Consider the following 16,415-nt stretch of genomic DNA (forward strand, 5'->3'; position numbering starts at 1 on the left):
TTCAGCAAGGCTTTTGACACGGTTTCCCATAGGATCCTACTGGACAAAATGTCCACCATACAGCTAAATAAAAACATCATACGATGGGTGAGCAATTGGCTAACGGGCAGGGCCCAAAGGGTTATGGTAAATGGGGCTGCGTCAGGCTGGCGGGCGGTCACCAGTGGGGTCCCTCAAGGCTCCATTTTAGGGCCGGTACTTTTCAATATTTTTATAAACGATCTGGATGTAGGAATAGAGGGTATTTTGAGCAAGTTTGCTGATGACACCAAACTTGGAGGAGTTGTGGACTCAAATGAGGGCGTAAAGGCCTTACAGAGGGATCTGGACAGGTTGGAGAGCTGGGCGATCACCAACCGCATGAAGTTCAATAAGAGCAAGTGCCGGGTCCTGCACCTGGGACGGGGAAACCCTGGCTGCATGTACAGACTGGGCGATGAGACGCTGGAGAGCAGCCTAGAAGAGAGGGATCTGGGGGTCGTGGTAGACAGCAAGTTGAATATGAGCCAGCAGTGTGCCCTGGCAGCCAGGAGGGCCAACCGTGTCCTGGGGTGCATCAAGCACGGCATCGCTAGTAGGTCAAGGGAGGTGATTGTCCCGCTCTACTCTGCGCTGGTGCGGCCTCACCTCGAGTACTGTGTGCAGTTCTGGGCACCACAGTATAAAAAGGACATGAAACTGTTGGAAAGTGTCCAGAGGAGGGCTACGAAGATGGTGAAAGGCCTGGAGGGGAAGACGTACGAGGAACGGCTGAGGTCACTGGGCCTGTTCAGCCTGGAGAAGAGGAGACTGAGGGGAGACCTCATCACAGTCTACAACTTCCTCGTAAGGGGGTGTCGAGAGGCAGGAGACCTTTTCTCCATTAACACTAGTGACAGGACCCGCGGGAACGGGGTTAAGCTGAGGCAGGGGAAATTTAGGCTGGACGTCAGGAGGGGGTTCTTCACAGAGAGGGTGGTTGCACACTGGAACAGGCTCCCCAGGGAAGTGGTCACTGCACCGAGCCTGGCTGAATTTAAGAAGAGATTGGACTGTGCACTTAGTCACATGGTCTGAACTTTTGGGTAGACCTGTGCGGTGTCAAGAGTTGGACTTGATGATCCTTAAGGGTCCCTTCCAACTCAGGATATTCTATGATTCTATGAAATGTGACGCCCATCTACAAGAAGGGCCGGAGGGCAGACCTGGGAAACTATAGGCCTGTCAGTTTGACCTCAGTACCAGGGAAGCTCATGGAGCAGATTATCTTGAGTGTCATCACACAGCATTTGCAGGGCAAGCAGGTGATCAGTCCCAGTCAGCATGGGTTCATGAAAGGCAGGTCCTGCTTGACGAACATGATCTCCTTCTATGACAAAGTGACACGCTTGGTGGATGAGGGAAAGGCTGTGGATGTGGTCTACCTTGACTTCAGTAAGGTTTTTAATAGTGTTTCCCACAGCATTCTCCTCAAGAAACTGGCTGCTCTTGGTTTGGACTGGTGTATGCTTTGTTGGGTTAGAAACTACCTGGGTAGCTGGGCCCAAAGAGTCGTGGTGAATGGAGTCAAATCCAGTTGGAGGCCGGTTACTAGTGGCGTTCCCCAGGGCTCAACACTGGGGCCAGTCTTCTTTAATACCTTTATCGATGAGCTGGATGAGGGGATCGAGTGCACCCTCAGTAAGCTCACAGATGACACCAAGTTAGGTGCGTGTGTCGATCTGCTCGAGGGTAGAAAGGCTCTGCAGGAGGATCTGGATAGGCTGGACTGATGGGCTGAGGTCAACTGTATGAAGTTCAATAAGGCCAAATGTCGGGTCCTGCACCTAGGGTGCAATAACCCCAAGCAGCGCTGAGTGGTTGGAAAGCTGCCTGGTAGAAAAGGACCTGGGAGTATTGGTTGACAGTCAGCTGAATATGAGCCAGCAGTGTGCTCAGGTGGCCAAGAAGGCCAACAGCATCCTGGCTTGTATAAGAAGCAGTGTGAGCAGCAGGGCTCGGGAAGTGATCCTCCCCCTGTACTCGGCTCTGGTGAGGCCACACCTCGAGTAGTATGTTCAGTTTTGGGCCCCTCGCTACAAGAAGGACATCAAGGGGCTCCAGCAAGTCCACAGAAGGGTGACAAAGCTGGTGAGGGGTCAGGAGAACAAGTCGTACAAGGTGAGACTGAGGGAGCTGGGCTTGTTCAGCCTGGAGAAGAGGAGGGTCAACCTTATTGCTTTCTACAGGTACCTTAAAGGAGGCTGTAGCAAGGTGGGGGGTTGGTCTATTCTCCCACATGCCCAGTGATAGGAAAGTAGGGAATGGGCTTAAGTTGCACCAAGGGAGGTTTAGATTGGATATTAGGAAGAACTTCTTTACTGAAAGGGCTTTTAGGCCTTGGAATGGGTTGCCCAGGGAAGCGGTTCAGTCACCATCCCTGGAGGTCTTTAAAAGATGTTTAGCTGTAGAGCTTAGTGATATGGACATGTTAGTATTAGGTCAGAGGTTGGATTAGGTCATCTTGGAGGTCTTTTTTAACCTAGATGATTCTGTGAATATGTAAAGTAATATTAAAACTGTACAGAAACCTAGAAAAAATACCTCTAATTTTGTTCCCCCTATACAATTTTCTTTACCTTTGTGCAACATGCTCATTTGTGCAATGATAGCATCAGCAGCTTAAATTGATATCCCCATTCAAGCTGAGTTTTTAATTCAGTAAGTAAATGGGTTCTGATTCTCATTTCATTGCGGCAAGAAGAGATGGAGCTGTGTGTTCCTCAAGACTGAAGATAACTAGAAAGGAGGCTAAAACTCCCTGAGCTATCCCAGTTCTGTCAACATACACCACACTGTTGCCTAAGAGTTCACTCAAATCAAGGACACAGAGACCTGACTGTCTATCCACTTCACCAAAATGCAGCTGCTCTAAAGCAACGACCAAGTTCCCCATGCCGAAAAAAACACTCCCAAAGCCACCTGACCTGGTTAGGCATTAACATCCACTGTTGGCAGGACGAGTGATGATATGTCCAGAGCTCAGAGACCAGGAATGGTTGCAGTAACCAAAAGTGACCAAAATAGAAGGAACCAAAGATGATACAGCTGCATGTACTACTTGGACCTGAATTTTTTTATTTCATGGATCACTTTTATCAGAATGGCTTACAATGAGTAACATTGTCAGAGCAGAGAAGGAATGACAAGGTTAGGGATGGGAAAGCTGCTGTATATTGAAATGTGTCTCCCCCCCCCAAGTCTGTGCAGAAGAGCAACAAGGAGTTTCTAGGAAAAAGAAACTCATGCTGGAAGACAGAGTCAATGTCTGATCATCTTTTTATTTTCTGCCTTCTGTCTTTCCAAGCTCAAAATTCTGTTTATACTTTAAAAAACGTCTTCAAGACCATCTTATGTAAAGATTTACTATGTTAATATTTAATACATATATTTGCAGTATAGGTTTGAAGACACTGAGCTTTTTTTTTTTAAATACCTTTTTAAAAGCAAATTGGAAAAATAGGACACAGCAAACAATTGTTAAGGTGACAATAACTCTGAATAACCAAAAGCTTGTGAAGGTGACATTTTCTCACAGACATGCATTAAGAAAAAAAACTGAGAACACCAGCTTTTGTAAGGTAACTGCCACATGGAAAATAATAAAATACCTACTACAAAGCAATTATACATTCAGCAATAAAAAAGAGGGAACAACAGTGAAATGTACAAGTCCACATCACACCTGTAGACACTGACATTCCAGTTATAAAGATTACAAAGCCTATCATGCAATATAATGCAATATATTTTTTAAGCTGCATTGAAGCAGGGTGATTGTTTCAGGTAACCAGACTTCAGCACCAGTAGCACTGTTCTGTTTTACTGTGGGTTTTCCCTCCACCTTTGGCTTACACATAATAAATAAATTGTAATTTTTATTTCCTTCAGATACATAAGAGATTTCTGATTTCATTTCCTTTACCCATAACTCTACAAGGGGAAAAAAATGACATCAAGAAGGCATTAATCCAAAAACAGTTAGTGCTGCACAGTGTCTGACAAATAAAAGCTAAGTATCTACTGGTGAATAGAATTACTCTTGTCTAGAAGAAACAAGGTCATGCTTGTAAATGTCCAGACGTCATTCTCTGTAATATAATTATATTGGCATTTTTATACCACTTAAACTAAAATTGTTCTTTGGAACAAGCCTCTATCTGTCAATTTTTTTTCCTTACATAAATACTGCACAGAATGTCAAGTATGCTAAAGGTGACATTAAAATGATTAATAGCATACCCAACCAATAACGCCCTAATGAGACAAAATATGCAGTACCACACAGCATAATATGTCACGTTTCTTGGAGATGCATTTCCCTATGAGAACAATGGTTATACCAGATGCTTTCTTCTAAGCAGTGTTTGGCTGAAACTGATGCCAAGAAGGAATCATACTCCTCTGCAGGAAGCCTGCTGGAACAGGGACTGCCACTCACTTCTTCCCTGCTGACTAGGGGGGAAGCTCCAAATACATCAGGTGTAATGAGATGCAGCGCTATTCCTTCTCACTACCAATACAACAAGGATACAAATTACAGAACTATATGGACTATGAAAACCTCCGATCCTGGAGTGACTTAGTTTTAAAGCTAGTCTCTAATGATAGTTACTGCTGGGTTTATGTTAGTCCCACAGTTCTCCACAGGAGGTTTTCTGAACTCTTCATGTTCTGGATTTCAGGCAGGGGTTTTACATCCCCAAAACAGCATGAGTGCAAATACCATCCTGCAGACCACCTGGTCTGGCCCTGCTCCCTCCCTGTCAGGGAAGTCCTTCCAGTTTTTCCAACATATATACCACCACCCTCCCCATCAAAAACAAACGCTCCCAGAAGGAAGCAAGCAAAGCAAACTGCAGGGAAGTACAGGGCAGTACCTGGCCCTCCTTCCGCAGACTTCATTTCATTTAGAAACTAAAAAAGAAAATCCCTCCTAGGTCAGTGTCTCTCATTCAAGCCCAGTGTATCCCACCTGCAATTCCTCAGCCTTTACTCAACTGAGAAGGGACGAGAGCCCAAACTGCTCAGAACTTACTGCAGTGTAGAGCTGTTTACTGGTGGCAGACTGAGAGCCTGCCTGGCCAAACCAACATGCAAACACCAGCACACAACCATGTGTCACTTAATGCAGCCCCAGCATCACCTCCTGCTGGCTCAGGGCACTGGCACAAACACCTCCATCTGCCCACAAGATCTTGCCTATCTCTCAGCTGACCTGTTTCGCCTTCACAGAGATGCATGTCTGTTCTTGCACTGAGATATACTATCCCACTTCCAAATAGTCCCTAATCCTAGGAAAGACCCTAAGCCATTATTTACAAAATTAAGGTTTCCCCTCATCTCCTCTACAGCACCAAAAAAAAAGTTGAATGTTGCCTGCAGATTAATGCACTCATGGAAAGCAATTAAAGACTACAGCTCATCCAAAAAAAAAAAGTTGAATATTTTCCCATTGGGATGTAGTGGCTAATTAAAAATGTCAGAACTTGTAGTTTCCAATGGATTGTTCAATTTTTACAAAGTGTCTTATTATTGAAATGACTTCATAAAAATATCTCATGATGGCATATTCTGAATTCTTCCTGAAGTGACTCCCCCACTTGTTGAGGATTTTCATTTACATCACTGGTCTCCAGTCTATGGGACACACCAAATTAATAAACACTGCCAGAGGAGATCACAACAGTGATTATAAGGTGGAGCAGATGTGCTAACTATGTTTGGAGAGACACAAAACATACATAACACTGCTAGTAAATTAGGGAAAATAGGTATCAGCAGGTGGGAAAGGTGCTGCAGCAGGGAAGTGTCAAGAAGGGGCAAAAGTCAATGAGATCCAACTGAAAAAAAAAACACAACAATTAAAAGACCTACATATAAGTGATTCTGAAACGAGAATTCAGTGTAACAGGTCAGCCTAAAGAATCTCATGTTCACTTCCAGTCCCACATTTGTTTTGTTTATTTATTTATTTATTTAAATTAAAGTGAAACCAAACAGGTTCAAACTGGCCTGAAAAGAGATAACAGGGATTTCTTAAATTTGGCACAATACACTCAAAATATTCATTTTCAACATAATGAAGACTTCTGCAACTTGAACTCCAATTCCCATGTAGTTTTGTTCTGTACTCCTTGTAGGATAACACTTTGCAAGGTATGTGAAGCATCTTTCAAAAGCGTGTTTCTTCCTTTACATGCTAGGGCAAAGACACTTTTTCTTAACCACCTGATATTTTAAGCAAGTGAAGATTCCTACAAGAAATCTTTAAAATGAACTTTTAAAATCTTTTAAATGAGCTTTAAAATGGTTCATTTTGGTACATCCTAACATTGAAATCCCCTGATGAATGTACATGTAGTCGCTTCCTTCAAAGTCTACCTTTATCATAAACCTAGTTCAGCTGCTCAGATTAATATGATTTTTCTTGTTTTGAAAGTCAGTTTACTTTCTTATTTGACTTTCTGTATTAACCAGAAAACTCCAGAATCAAATCATTCTTCAACTAAAGTGTAAATTGTAAATCCAACTGTACAATATGCATTTCTAAGTTGGTCTGTATTTAGAAAAATAAAATTGTCCTGTTTTGCCAATGTTCTTTTTAAATCTGCACACTGCAATTTGATTTAATACCCTGCTGTTTATTTTGCTCAGTAATTAGTTCAATTACAAATGCACATATTAAGCAATTGCACTAAATCTACAGAGGCTGAGTACAAAAGCTTTGGCGTGGCTGAGAAAAGCTTTGCTAAGGGCTGCTATAAACGCAGAGTTGCAGAGCAGTTTAGATAGCTTTTCAAAAGAAATATGAAGTAGTGGACAGTACTGAAGAGAAAATGGATTTGATTGGTCTGAGTTTTTGGTTGGTCTGAGTTTTATTTGTATCATTTGCCCTGAGCTGTCAATCCCAATAAATTCCCTGTTTTGTCTAGAAAAAAAAACATTTTTTCAGTTATTCTCAATTGCCACCTAATATCAGAAAGCACTATATAATATAAATTCAATATTAATTTATTGATATTAATAGCACATGATACTATGTAACAGTAAATACGTAACATGTTAAGTGCAGATGACTTAAAGTAGCTCTAGCCTGCGTCACTGAAATCAATACCTACAGTTGTGGAGGTAGAGCAACTTGAGCTGGCTTCAAGCGCAAGATGCCTAGAGCTGGAAGCCAAAAGCAAAGATGCCCCAGATGACTTCAGATATTCTGGTGCAAATCTTTGAAGTGTGTTCACATAATTATTTTCTCAAAGGAAGCCCCATTTCCTAGTTTCACTGCTATTACAACTTAGGCTATAAGAGGCTATTGTGTTACACCTTGCAGGTTTGCTCATGCAGGTCAGTGCCAGCACAGGGAGTGCTGCATGCTGTCTCATTCCACATTAGACTTGCCAACAGAAGATTTCTCAAAGACTCTCCTGACACATATTTGTTTTGAACTTACCTTACAAATAACTCTGGTCTTTTATATTCTTCAGTCATATTTTTCCATAATAAATCTACTTGTGGCATTATTATGGATGCTACAGTAAGCACCTAATGTACATTGTGCGCATTTGCTGTACAATGAATCAAGATGACATATCTTCCTCCTTTCTACTTCCATATGTTTTAATCCCAAAAAGGAGGGGTTGAGAATGTTGCAGATCATACTAAGGCAGAATTGCTTCCAAAGCACATAAGATGTGAAAGGATCATTTGAAGGTCAATGACGGCAGTTCAATTCCTATACCTTTGATAGAGGATCACTACTACTTCTTTTCAGCCATTAGTTGTCTTTCTTCACTCTTCTCTATTTAGGAAAAACAACCAAATTACCACGCAATGCTAGGAGCAATGATGTAAAACCTGAAGGGTTCTATAAGGCAAACTATATGGTTTCAATCTCAGGTGCCAGGTTCTATACCATATCACACCTTACGCAGTCACCTACCCGTGTGACCCTTTGATACCATGTCCTGCCAACTTCTGTGCACAAGCTCCAGTGACAAAACAACCCAAACACAAAAACTCAAGTTTTAGGGTTGAACACCATTAAGAAAGGTTTCATAGGATAAAATCATAGGATAATTAACAATTGGAAGGGATCTCTGGAGATTTCAAGTGACAAAACAGGGTCAGCTCCAGGGTCAGACCCCACTCAGAGTTTTGTCCAGTGGGGTCTTGAGACCCTCCAAACACACATATAGCACAACTACCCTAGCCAGCCTGTTCTATTTCTTGTCTGTCCTCAAGGTTAAAAAGCTTTTCCTTTTATTGTACCTGAAGCGGTCTTCCTTCAACTTATTTCCTTTGTCTCTTGTCATCCCACCACCCATCACTGTGGAAAGCCTGGCTCCATCTTTGTGATACCCTCCTCAGAGCTACAGTTTTGCCCAAGGCTCTCTTCTCTCCAGATTCTCACAGCTTTCTTCCTCTTAATAAAGAGAGAACATACTTTATCATCGAAATTTGTATTTCAAGAATAATCTTTTGTTTTACTGCAAAACTGACTTAGAAACTTCAGCATGCAACCAGAAGTCTTCCTCCCCCTCTAACCAAGCATAGCCAAACACCACACATTTCATCTTGGTTCTTTCTTTAGCTCTGATTACAATCAGATATTTGCCAGTCTTATATTTGTAACTATGAGAAAATTTAAACAAGGCGACATGTTTGCTCTCCATCTGTAACTACAAACAAAAAAATTTGGAGGTGTGACAGTGTGGAAAATGTATGGAGACCCTGTAAATTAAGCATTCAAATGCTTGTTTTTCTTCAGTGCTTTATAGCTGTAATATTTCATCTTACCTGACAAGATTTACCACAGTATTTAGCAACCTTGCACTGAGAGCATCTGTGCAGATGTTCATTCCTATTTGAAGAAAACAAAAAAAAAAAATCAGTTATAAATACAAATAGAGTTTTAACGTTTATCTTACTTACATAACTGACAGTTTTCAAATATTCCAAGGCAAAAAAAAAGTATCTGGAATAAAAGGGGAACAAAAGAAAAGAGTAGTCTAAAACGCATTGTAGCATGAGAAGAAATCACACACTTAAATACAAAGCTATTTGCACAATCCTTTACACATAGGACTCAGTATACCTGGGGCCACTTTGGATCCACAGCAAAGATATCAAACATACCTTTTTTTGTGCCATACAGCTACAGTCCCAATGAGTTTGACTTTGTAGATGTATAACTAGACATTATAACTGGAGTTAAGCATAACAGATAGAAAATATATTTACTAACGGTCTTGGGTCTTGCAGCAGGAGTCATTATCTGTCTTAATGAAGACCTGACTGTGAAACTGCAGTTATGATATCAAATTACTACTTCATTGAGGTTGACTTGTAAACAGAAATTTGTCTTAAGAAAATATTTCTGGTTCTATTTCTGGTTCAAGTAAATAAAAGATTTATTTCAGACCAGTATAAACAAGACAGATTTTTATGCCCCCATACCCTCAATTTCCTGTAGAAAATTGAATGTACAGATCATTAAAATCAAGTAACAATCTTTTAATATCTACTGTATGAAAAGCACAATTTTGTTGCACAAGATTCTGTATGTATTCCTGTTAACTACTAGGTTAAATGTAATATAGAAACATTTCATATATCAGCATATGTTTGCTATTGCCTCCCTTACCTTCCCACCTGATAAGTGAGTCCTGGAGACTGAAAAAAACTAAGCAACTCTTAGATTCCTGTAAACCAAATCTAAAACCCTGTGCATGCATAATAGGTTTTTGATTTTAAAGTACAATCCCTGAAGACAATTCAGAGATAGAAATAAGTCTGAAATCTTCATTTTGCCAGCCAGGGAGAGCTGCTTCATTTTCAAGGTTGAGCAATGACACACCTTTAGCCAGCCTATGACAGAGGAGTGTATTTCCCATTCCAGATTAGAAGTGCATATCAGAGTTATTTAGGGAAAAAAATACTGCAGTAGAAAAATTACTGTAGACAACAGAAAATGAAAAGAAATGCCGTTTGGAACTACTCATTGATTTGGATATCAGAAGCAGCCCAGGTATAAATAAATGCTCACAAACAACACACACAACTGAATTCCCACCAAGACAAGTTTTGACAGACATTTTTAATACTGAGCAGCATATTTCATCAGGGACAAAAAGAATCATTTTTAAGATACCACTCGCACCTTCTTTCTAGATGTTTTTCAATTAACAGCACAGACGAACACTTTTCAAACCTTTCAAATTGCTGAAAGATTATGCTACAAGAATTTTAACTTGCTTTGTTACCTTTCAAGTCTGCCAATAAACTTTCCAAATCAGATTCATCATCGGCAATGCTGTCACTAAGAAAATCTGCCTACCAACCAAGATTAAAAGATAAAACAAAACATCTAGAGCTTTGGTTTGATGTTTAGCTGTCCATCTGCATGACCATAACCTTCATGACTGCCACTCCGCAGGTTGCCTCTGCTTTTCTCTATAGTTCTACTTCATGTAGCTTTACAGAATCACAGAAAGGCATGAAGGCTCTTCCAACCTCTTCATTGATACCTTCTTTATACTCAATATTTTACAACTATGCTAGCAGACTCCATCAGACTTCAATTGTTGCTTTTTGCTGCAGAATGAGCAGAACATTTAAGGCAGACTTTGTTTATTCTAAATACTATCCATCTAAATGCAAGTTAGGATTTAGCAAACACAGCATTTCCAATGTCAGTCACATACACATTAAAGTACCAATCTGGCAGAGTATCAACCAGTAGGACGCAGATTCCCAGAGCAGAGTAATCCTAACTTTGCAGCCAGAACTTAAGTGAATGAATGTCCATAAGTACTGGAGAACTCTCCCCTAATGATTTCACATCCTTCCATCAGAAGACTAAATCTGACAACATTAACAAACTGCAAACAGGCCTTGCCTTGGTATACCTTTTCTAAAAGACGCCAGGATTTACTGGGATCATTGATGTGAAGTCATGAACACTTACTTGCTCTTTGTTTTGTCAAACAATTAGTGGACCTGTTGCCACAAAGCACCCAAGTCCTTCAGCACCTGCTGGAGTTTCAGTACTTTACAGGATTAGATCTTTTGTATCTTTTTTCCCTATAGATTTCACAATGCTGCAGTAACAAACCAATATGCAGAAAAATCTAGGCATCAGCACTTGAAACTTGGAGTTTTGCCACACTGACACCACCAGCCAGATTATTTGAATAAGGTGACTCCCTGCTGTCACTGCATAACAAATGAACAACCCATTCATCTTTTGGGGTTTCTCTGAATGACATTCAGATGTAGGATGGCACTTACAGACTTGAATGCTGCAACTACTGATCAAGTTGTTGCTTTTCCCCACCCCCAGTTCTGTCCTCCTTTGTGGACTAAAAGAAAGATCTTAGAGCATCCATAGGTCTTGCAACATGATATTTTAAATGAAAAAGAGTATGATCTAACACACTTAACCTGAATAAAAGAATTCAAGAATAAAATTAGTGTATACATGATTTATATGTTCTAGAACACTTTAAAAAGTGGGATAATTTGCATAGTTTATTCCTGTAGTTCTCAGTATTTTAGAAACATAAGATCATTAAGGTTGGAAAAGACCTCCAAGACCATCTGGTCCAACCATCACCCTACAACCAGTCACCCACTAAACCATGTCCCTAAACACCAGGGCCAACCTTTCCTTAAACACCCCCAGGCACAGTGATGACACCACCTCCCTGGGCAACCCTTCCCAATGCTCAAATGCTCTTCCTAAGAAGAAATGTCTCCTAATTTCCAACCTAAATCTGTTACAGACATTATTGAAACAAAGTCACTGTTAAATACAGCTGTGCATTTCCCATCACTTGTAAATATCACCCGGAGATGACATCAGGTTACCTCCAAGGTATGGATGACATCTCAGCTGATGTGATCCACCTAAGTCAGGCTGCAGAGGCCCTACCAGTGCCACACCTTGCCCTGCTGAAAACAAATGAGCAGTTAATCAACACACTCCAATAACGACCTGGCCCCAGTGAATGGGAGTATTTTGGTTTACTGGGAAAGAGCCTAAGATAATTAAAAAACACTGAAACCCAACCAAACATGATTAGGCTACTTAATTTATAATGAAAATGCATCTACACTTCTCTGGTGATTGCAGGCACTTGACTTTCAGCCCCCGCTCACCAGACAAGTGTTAGATGTAACACAACATTTGATTACCATGCTACTCTCACCACTCCTTGCTGTACAATTTATTCACACTTCTGATGCTGCCACAGCTTGCAGGACAAAAGGGCAATCTCATGCAAATTCCCTACTGCATTTTTGTTGTTGATACTGTTTTTCAGTTAATAATCCTGCCCTACAGTACACATTACAAAAGAGATGCTCTTTCAGATGCATGTCAGGTAGGGCTAATTTCCTGAACAAATTATCGGACCTCTGATTCAGTCGAACACATCAAGTGCATGATGCCTACTTGGATTTTCTAAGTGCGTGCATTTCAGATTCATCACAAAGTGAAAGCAATCGATACCCACAATAAACACATTATTCATCACCCTACTAGTACATTTTTGTCTTACAGAAATAAAAATAAAGATGCTAATAACAAACAGCATTTTTAACTTAGTAGATATGGGAGCAGCAGGGTTACATGCAATGCAATTACCACTTTCCTTCCTCCCCTCTCTCCCAGCAGATGGGTAATGCCACGGTATGGCACAGGTGATCATCCACATGGGCACCAGCAATGGTGGGGGCATCTCCAGCATGCCAAAACTAATAGCATGGCTCCAGTGACAAGGACAAAGCGTGCTGGGGGAAAGCCTGGGCAGGGGAACTGCCTGGGCACTCCCAAGCCTGTCAAGCCCCTGGCACACCCCAAATCCAAGCCCTTGCCAAGCAATAAGGGCAGCAACCCAAGCCCAGGGCACCACCTTCATGCGGCTTCCCCTTCCCTCCAGCCTCAGGCCCATTCTGCCATCACAGACATGCTGGTGGAAGAGAAGCCACTGGCTCATCTGCCTTGCGGTCCCTACTTACGAGGCTGCTGGGGTCTCATCTCACCCCTGGAGCCTACATGCATACTATGAGCAAGAATTCTTTGAAATCCATGCCCCAAAAGTCATACAAAAATGCCACAAAATGCCCCACTTGCACACTTGATTAAGAAAGCATATCAATTAATTTTAACATCAGAGCAGCACTAGGGAGAAGTAGCTTTGGGTAGTTAGAATGCTTGATGTTTAAATTAAAATATAGTCACCACAGCTACCTAGACTCATTTATTCAAGTGAAATCTAAGAGAGACCTTCCATATACAAAAAAATACTTTTTTTTTTTTTTTTTCCAAGTACATTGATCATCTACTTTACACCTGAACACACTAAAGAAGTGGTATTTGCCCAGGAAAGAAAAAAGGGAGAAAACATGAATAACCAAAGCGCTTGGCTTGCAGCAAAAGTTCAGACACTTGTGCTCTCGTGCAAACTACCTCGTAACACAAGCAAAAATACAGTTTATTTGGCATACCAAGTAAACTTCCAACTGCTTAAGTCTTGGCTTCTGAAGTCTCACGTACCACCTCAATTGCTCACATTCTCTGCTATTTTCTGTATTTCTTGTTACTGCCAACCTTGTATTTAACACCCTGAAATGTTTTTGGACACTTTCTATAAGCAAAAAAGTAAAAAATAAAAAAAAAATATAAAAAATCAGACAGATGAGGGGAGAGAGCACCCTTCAGCATAGAATGAGCCTCAGTCCTGTTCAGATTTTATAACTATCATCTTTATTACATATATGCTACCTTTATTTGGCTTAAACATATACCCTAAGTAGGTGATAAACATGCTGGGTCATATTACTTCAACTAACTGGGTGTTCTGGACAGTATTCCTTGTCTGCTTCTGTGCATCTGCTACTATCTCCCCTAATTCTCCTCCTGCAACTTCATTCTTCCAAAGAATGCCTGGTCCAAAAATTCTAAAAAGTGTTTTCCAAATAAAACTGTTGTAGTCTACAATCATTTCTTTGTTCCAGAATCATGTTTTCTTATCTATGTTGGATATTTAGCTTTTTTCTTCTTTTGGGATTTGAAGTAGCCATGGCTGAAGCAACAATAAGAGACATCCAGTGGGTAGATTTTCATTTGCTGTCATGTAGAAGCTAGTCTTTCTGCTCATGCTGTAGTAGCAGCATTGCTAACTATTGATAAGAAAAAGTTACTATTAGAACACTTCACCCAATTTTTAAAAGATGTAGTTTTTCAAAATATCCGACACTCACAAAATGGTGTAAGATTCTTCACTGAAATTGAAAAAAGTTACCTAGAGCCACAAGTAGAAGATTCTCCTTTTGTTACAGTGAAGAAAAAAGTACTTTCCTGAAAACACAGCTACTGGAAGTACAGTACTTAATCTGACATAACCAAAACCAGAAAATTATACAACTTGATGTTGAGCTGGTACCTGATCACATGTTTCAGATACAGTCCTTTCCAATAAATATCTTAGAGTTATCACCTTCAGTAGGCAAGAAATTTAGTCTTTATTTGGAATCCTACTTCTTCATTGATTATTTACATCTGATCCTAACCAATTCAAGGATGTACAGGAAAAATGTACAGGAAAATAGGTCTACTGAAAACAAAGAGAAAGCTCCAGAAGTTGCAATTTCAGTAGTACAAGGCCACAGTCTGCTCCCCGTACCTGCATATCATTCAGGAGAAGCATTCAGTATCTCGCAGAACAGCACCTTTTTATTCTAGAAGACAAACTAGCTTTAAAATCAAATAACTTCTACCTTTTATATAAATACATATATATGCACACACACGCACATGCACCCAGTTTATCAAAGGGAAAGATGAATAAAACAAATGCTATCACAACAAAAATCAATAGTTGCGTGCAAACACAGTGATTATCCCCAACTGAGAGCAGTGATGCAGAAACACAAGAAAATTTGGCTTTGAGAGCACAAGGCAAACTGTTTCAAATTGCCTCCTAAGCCTACTTGCCCTGCAAAGCTACTTTGACACTGTTTCCCTCAAATGAAGGCAATCTTTAGTGTTTGCCTACAGATGGCACGCCAACATGCCTTCAGCAATTTAAGGCTTAAACTGATTAACTTCAGTCACAGTACCTTCATTACACCTTCGAATTTTAATTAAATAAAAATGCCAAAAACTGATGAAAACCAAGATTATATTTCACAATATCAAAAGGTCATATGTACAACTGAAAAACATGCAAAAGAAAAGCCACATGCAATACTTTTAAAGACTCGTTTCTTGACCATGTGGTTACAATCCAACGCAGCCGCAAGTATTACAAAACATCCCATCTTTCATTTTTTCCCTGATAAAAATGAAAAATACAATGTCCATAGGTCAACATTCGAGAAAAACAATGTGGTTACTCTGAAACATTATATTTTCATCCAGCTAGTATTTGCCTCTTGGATCATATGGATCTATGATTCAGTGAAATTTAAACCTCTCTGACCCTCTCACAGAAGAATATCTTTCTCTTCTTGCCCATATTTACATATCTGGGACACATTTTTAGAAGCTTTTTGCATCTTCCCCTTATTTGCTTTTCCATTTCCGAATATGAACTGATACATCTAGAAGTCCCCTCATTCCTGATGGAACACATCTGGAAAGTGCTGAACAAGAACTCAAATATTCCAAGCAAGGAAATTGTACCAATATGGCACTTGAGGAGAGGGACTCTTTGTAAGGAAGCGTGGTGATAGGACAAAGAGTAACAGTTTTAAACGTTAAAAGGGTAGAATTAGATATTAGGAAGTAATCCTTCATTCTGAGGGTGGCGAGGCACTGGCACAGGCTGCCCAGAGAACCTGTGGATGCCCCATCCCTGGAGGTGCTCAAGGCCAGGCTGGATGGGGCTTTGGGCAACCTGGTATGGTGGGAGGTGTCCCTGCCCATAGTGGGTGTTGGAACCAGGTGGTCTTTGAGGTCCCTTCCTACCCAAACTTTGCTGTGATTCTGTAAGTTTTCCTCAGGCAGCAATTCTGCACAGACACAAAGCACTGCTAATGCCAAGTTTAAACTTGGCCTGTCAGAACCGCAGACTACTCCTCACAGGACTGCTGTTGGCTCTCCTAAGCAATTCCATACCACTGAGAGGCACTAGCAAAACCTGAGGAAAGATAACTTTTAGCAGACTTACCAACACCTAAACAAACTTACAAGTATCTGCCTATTCACTTTTGTAGTTCAACTGAACTGTCTCTTGAACTGCCACAAATACACACCTGCCAACTTATTTTTTTTAGACATGTATTTTTCTTCAAATCTTCTATATTTCATCAGACACATCCCTGCCACTGTTATCTCGAGCCTAACACATTTTGGTTTTCTTGCCACTGATTGTATTTTTTCCCTAATT

The 16,415-nt window shown here is 40.6% G+C and overlaps 1 protein-coding gene across 5 annotated transcripts in view; it reads right to left on the reverse strand.

The window, feature by feature from the left end:
* Positions 1–16,415, reverse strand: part of SMYD3 (SET and MYND domain containing 3) — a gene marked incomplete at its 5' end in the record, with an annotated part of 384,704 nt that overhangs the window by 345,513 nt on the left and 22,776 nt on the right. For 4 of the 5 annotated variants that reach the window (XM_084283469.1, XM_084283467.1, XM_084283468.1 and 1 more), the window contains one exon: positions 8,818–8,881. In XM_084283469.1, the coding sequence (XP_084139595.1) occupies positions 8,818–8,881 (64 nt within the window). Of the gene's footprint in view, positions 1–8,817; positions 8,882–11,889; positions 11,975–16,415 lie in introns of those variants that run through there. The other variant, XM_084283470.1, reaches the window with a different exon arrangement.

The sequence above is a fragment of the Netta rufina genome (genome assembly GCF_964035555.1).
Source record: "Netta rufina genome assembly, chromosome: 3".
In the NCBI taxonomy this organism is placed as follows: Eukaryota; Metazoa; Chordata; class Aves; order Anseriformes; family Anatidae; genus Netta; species Netta rufina.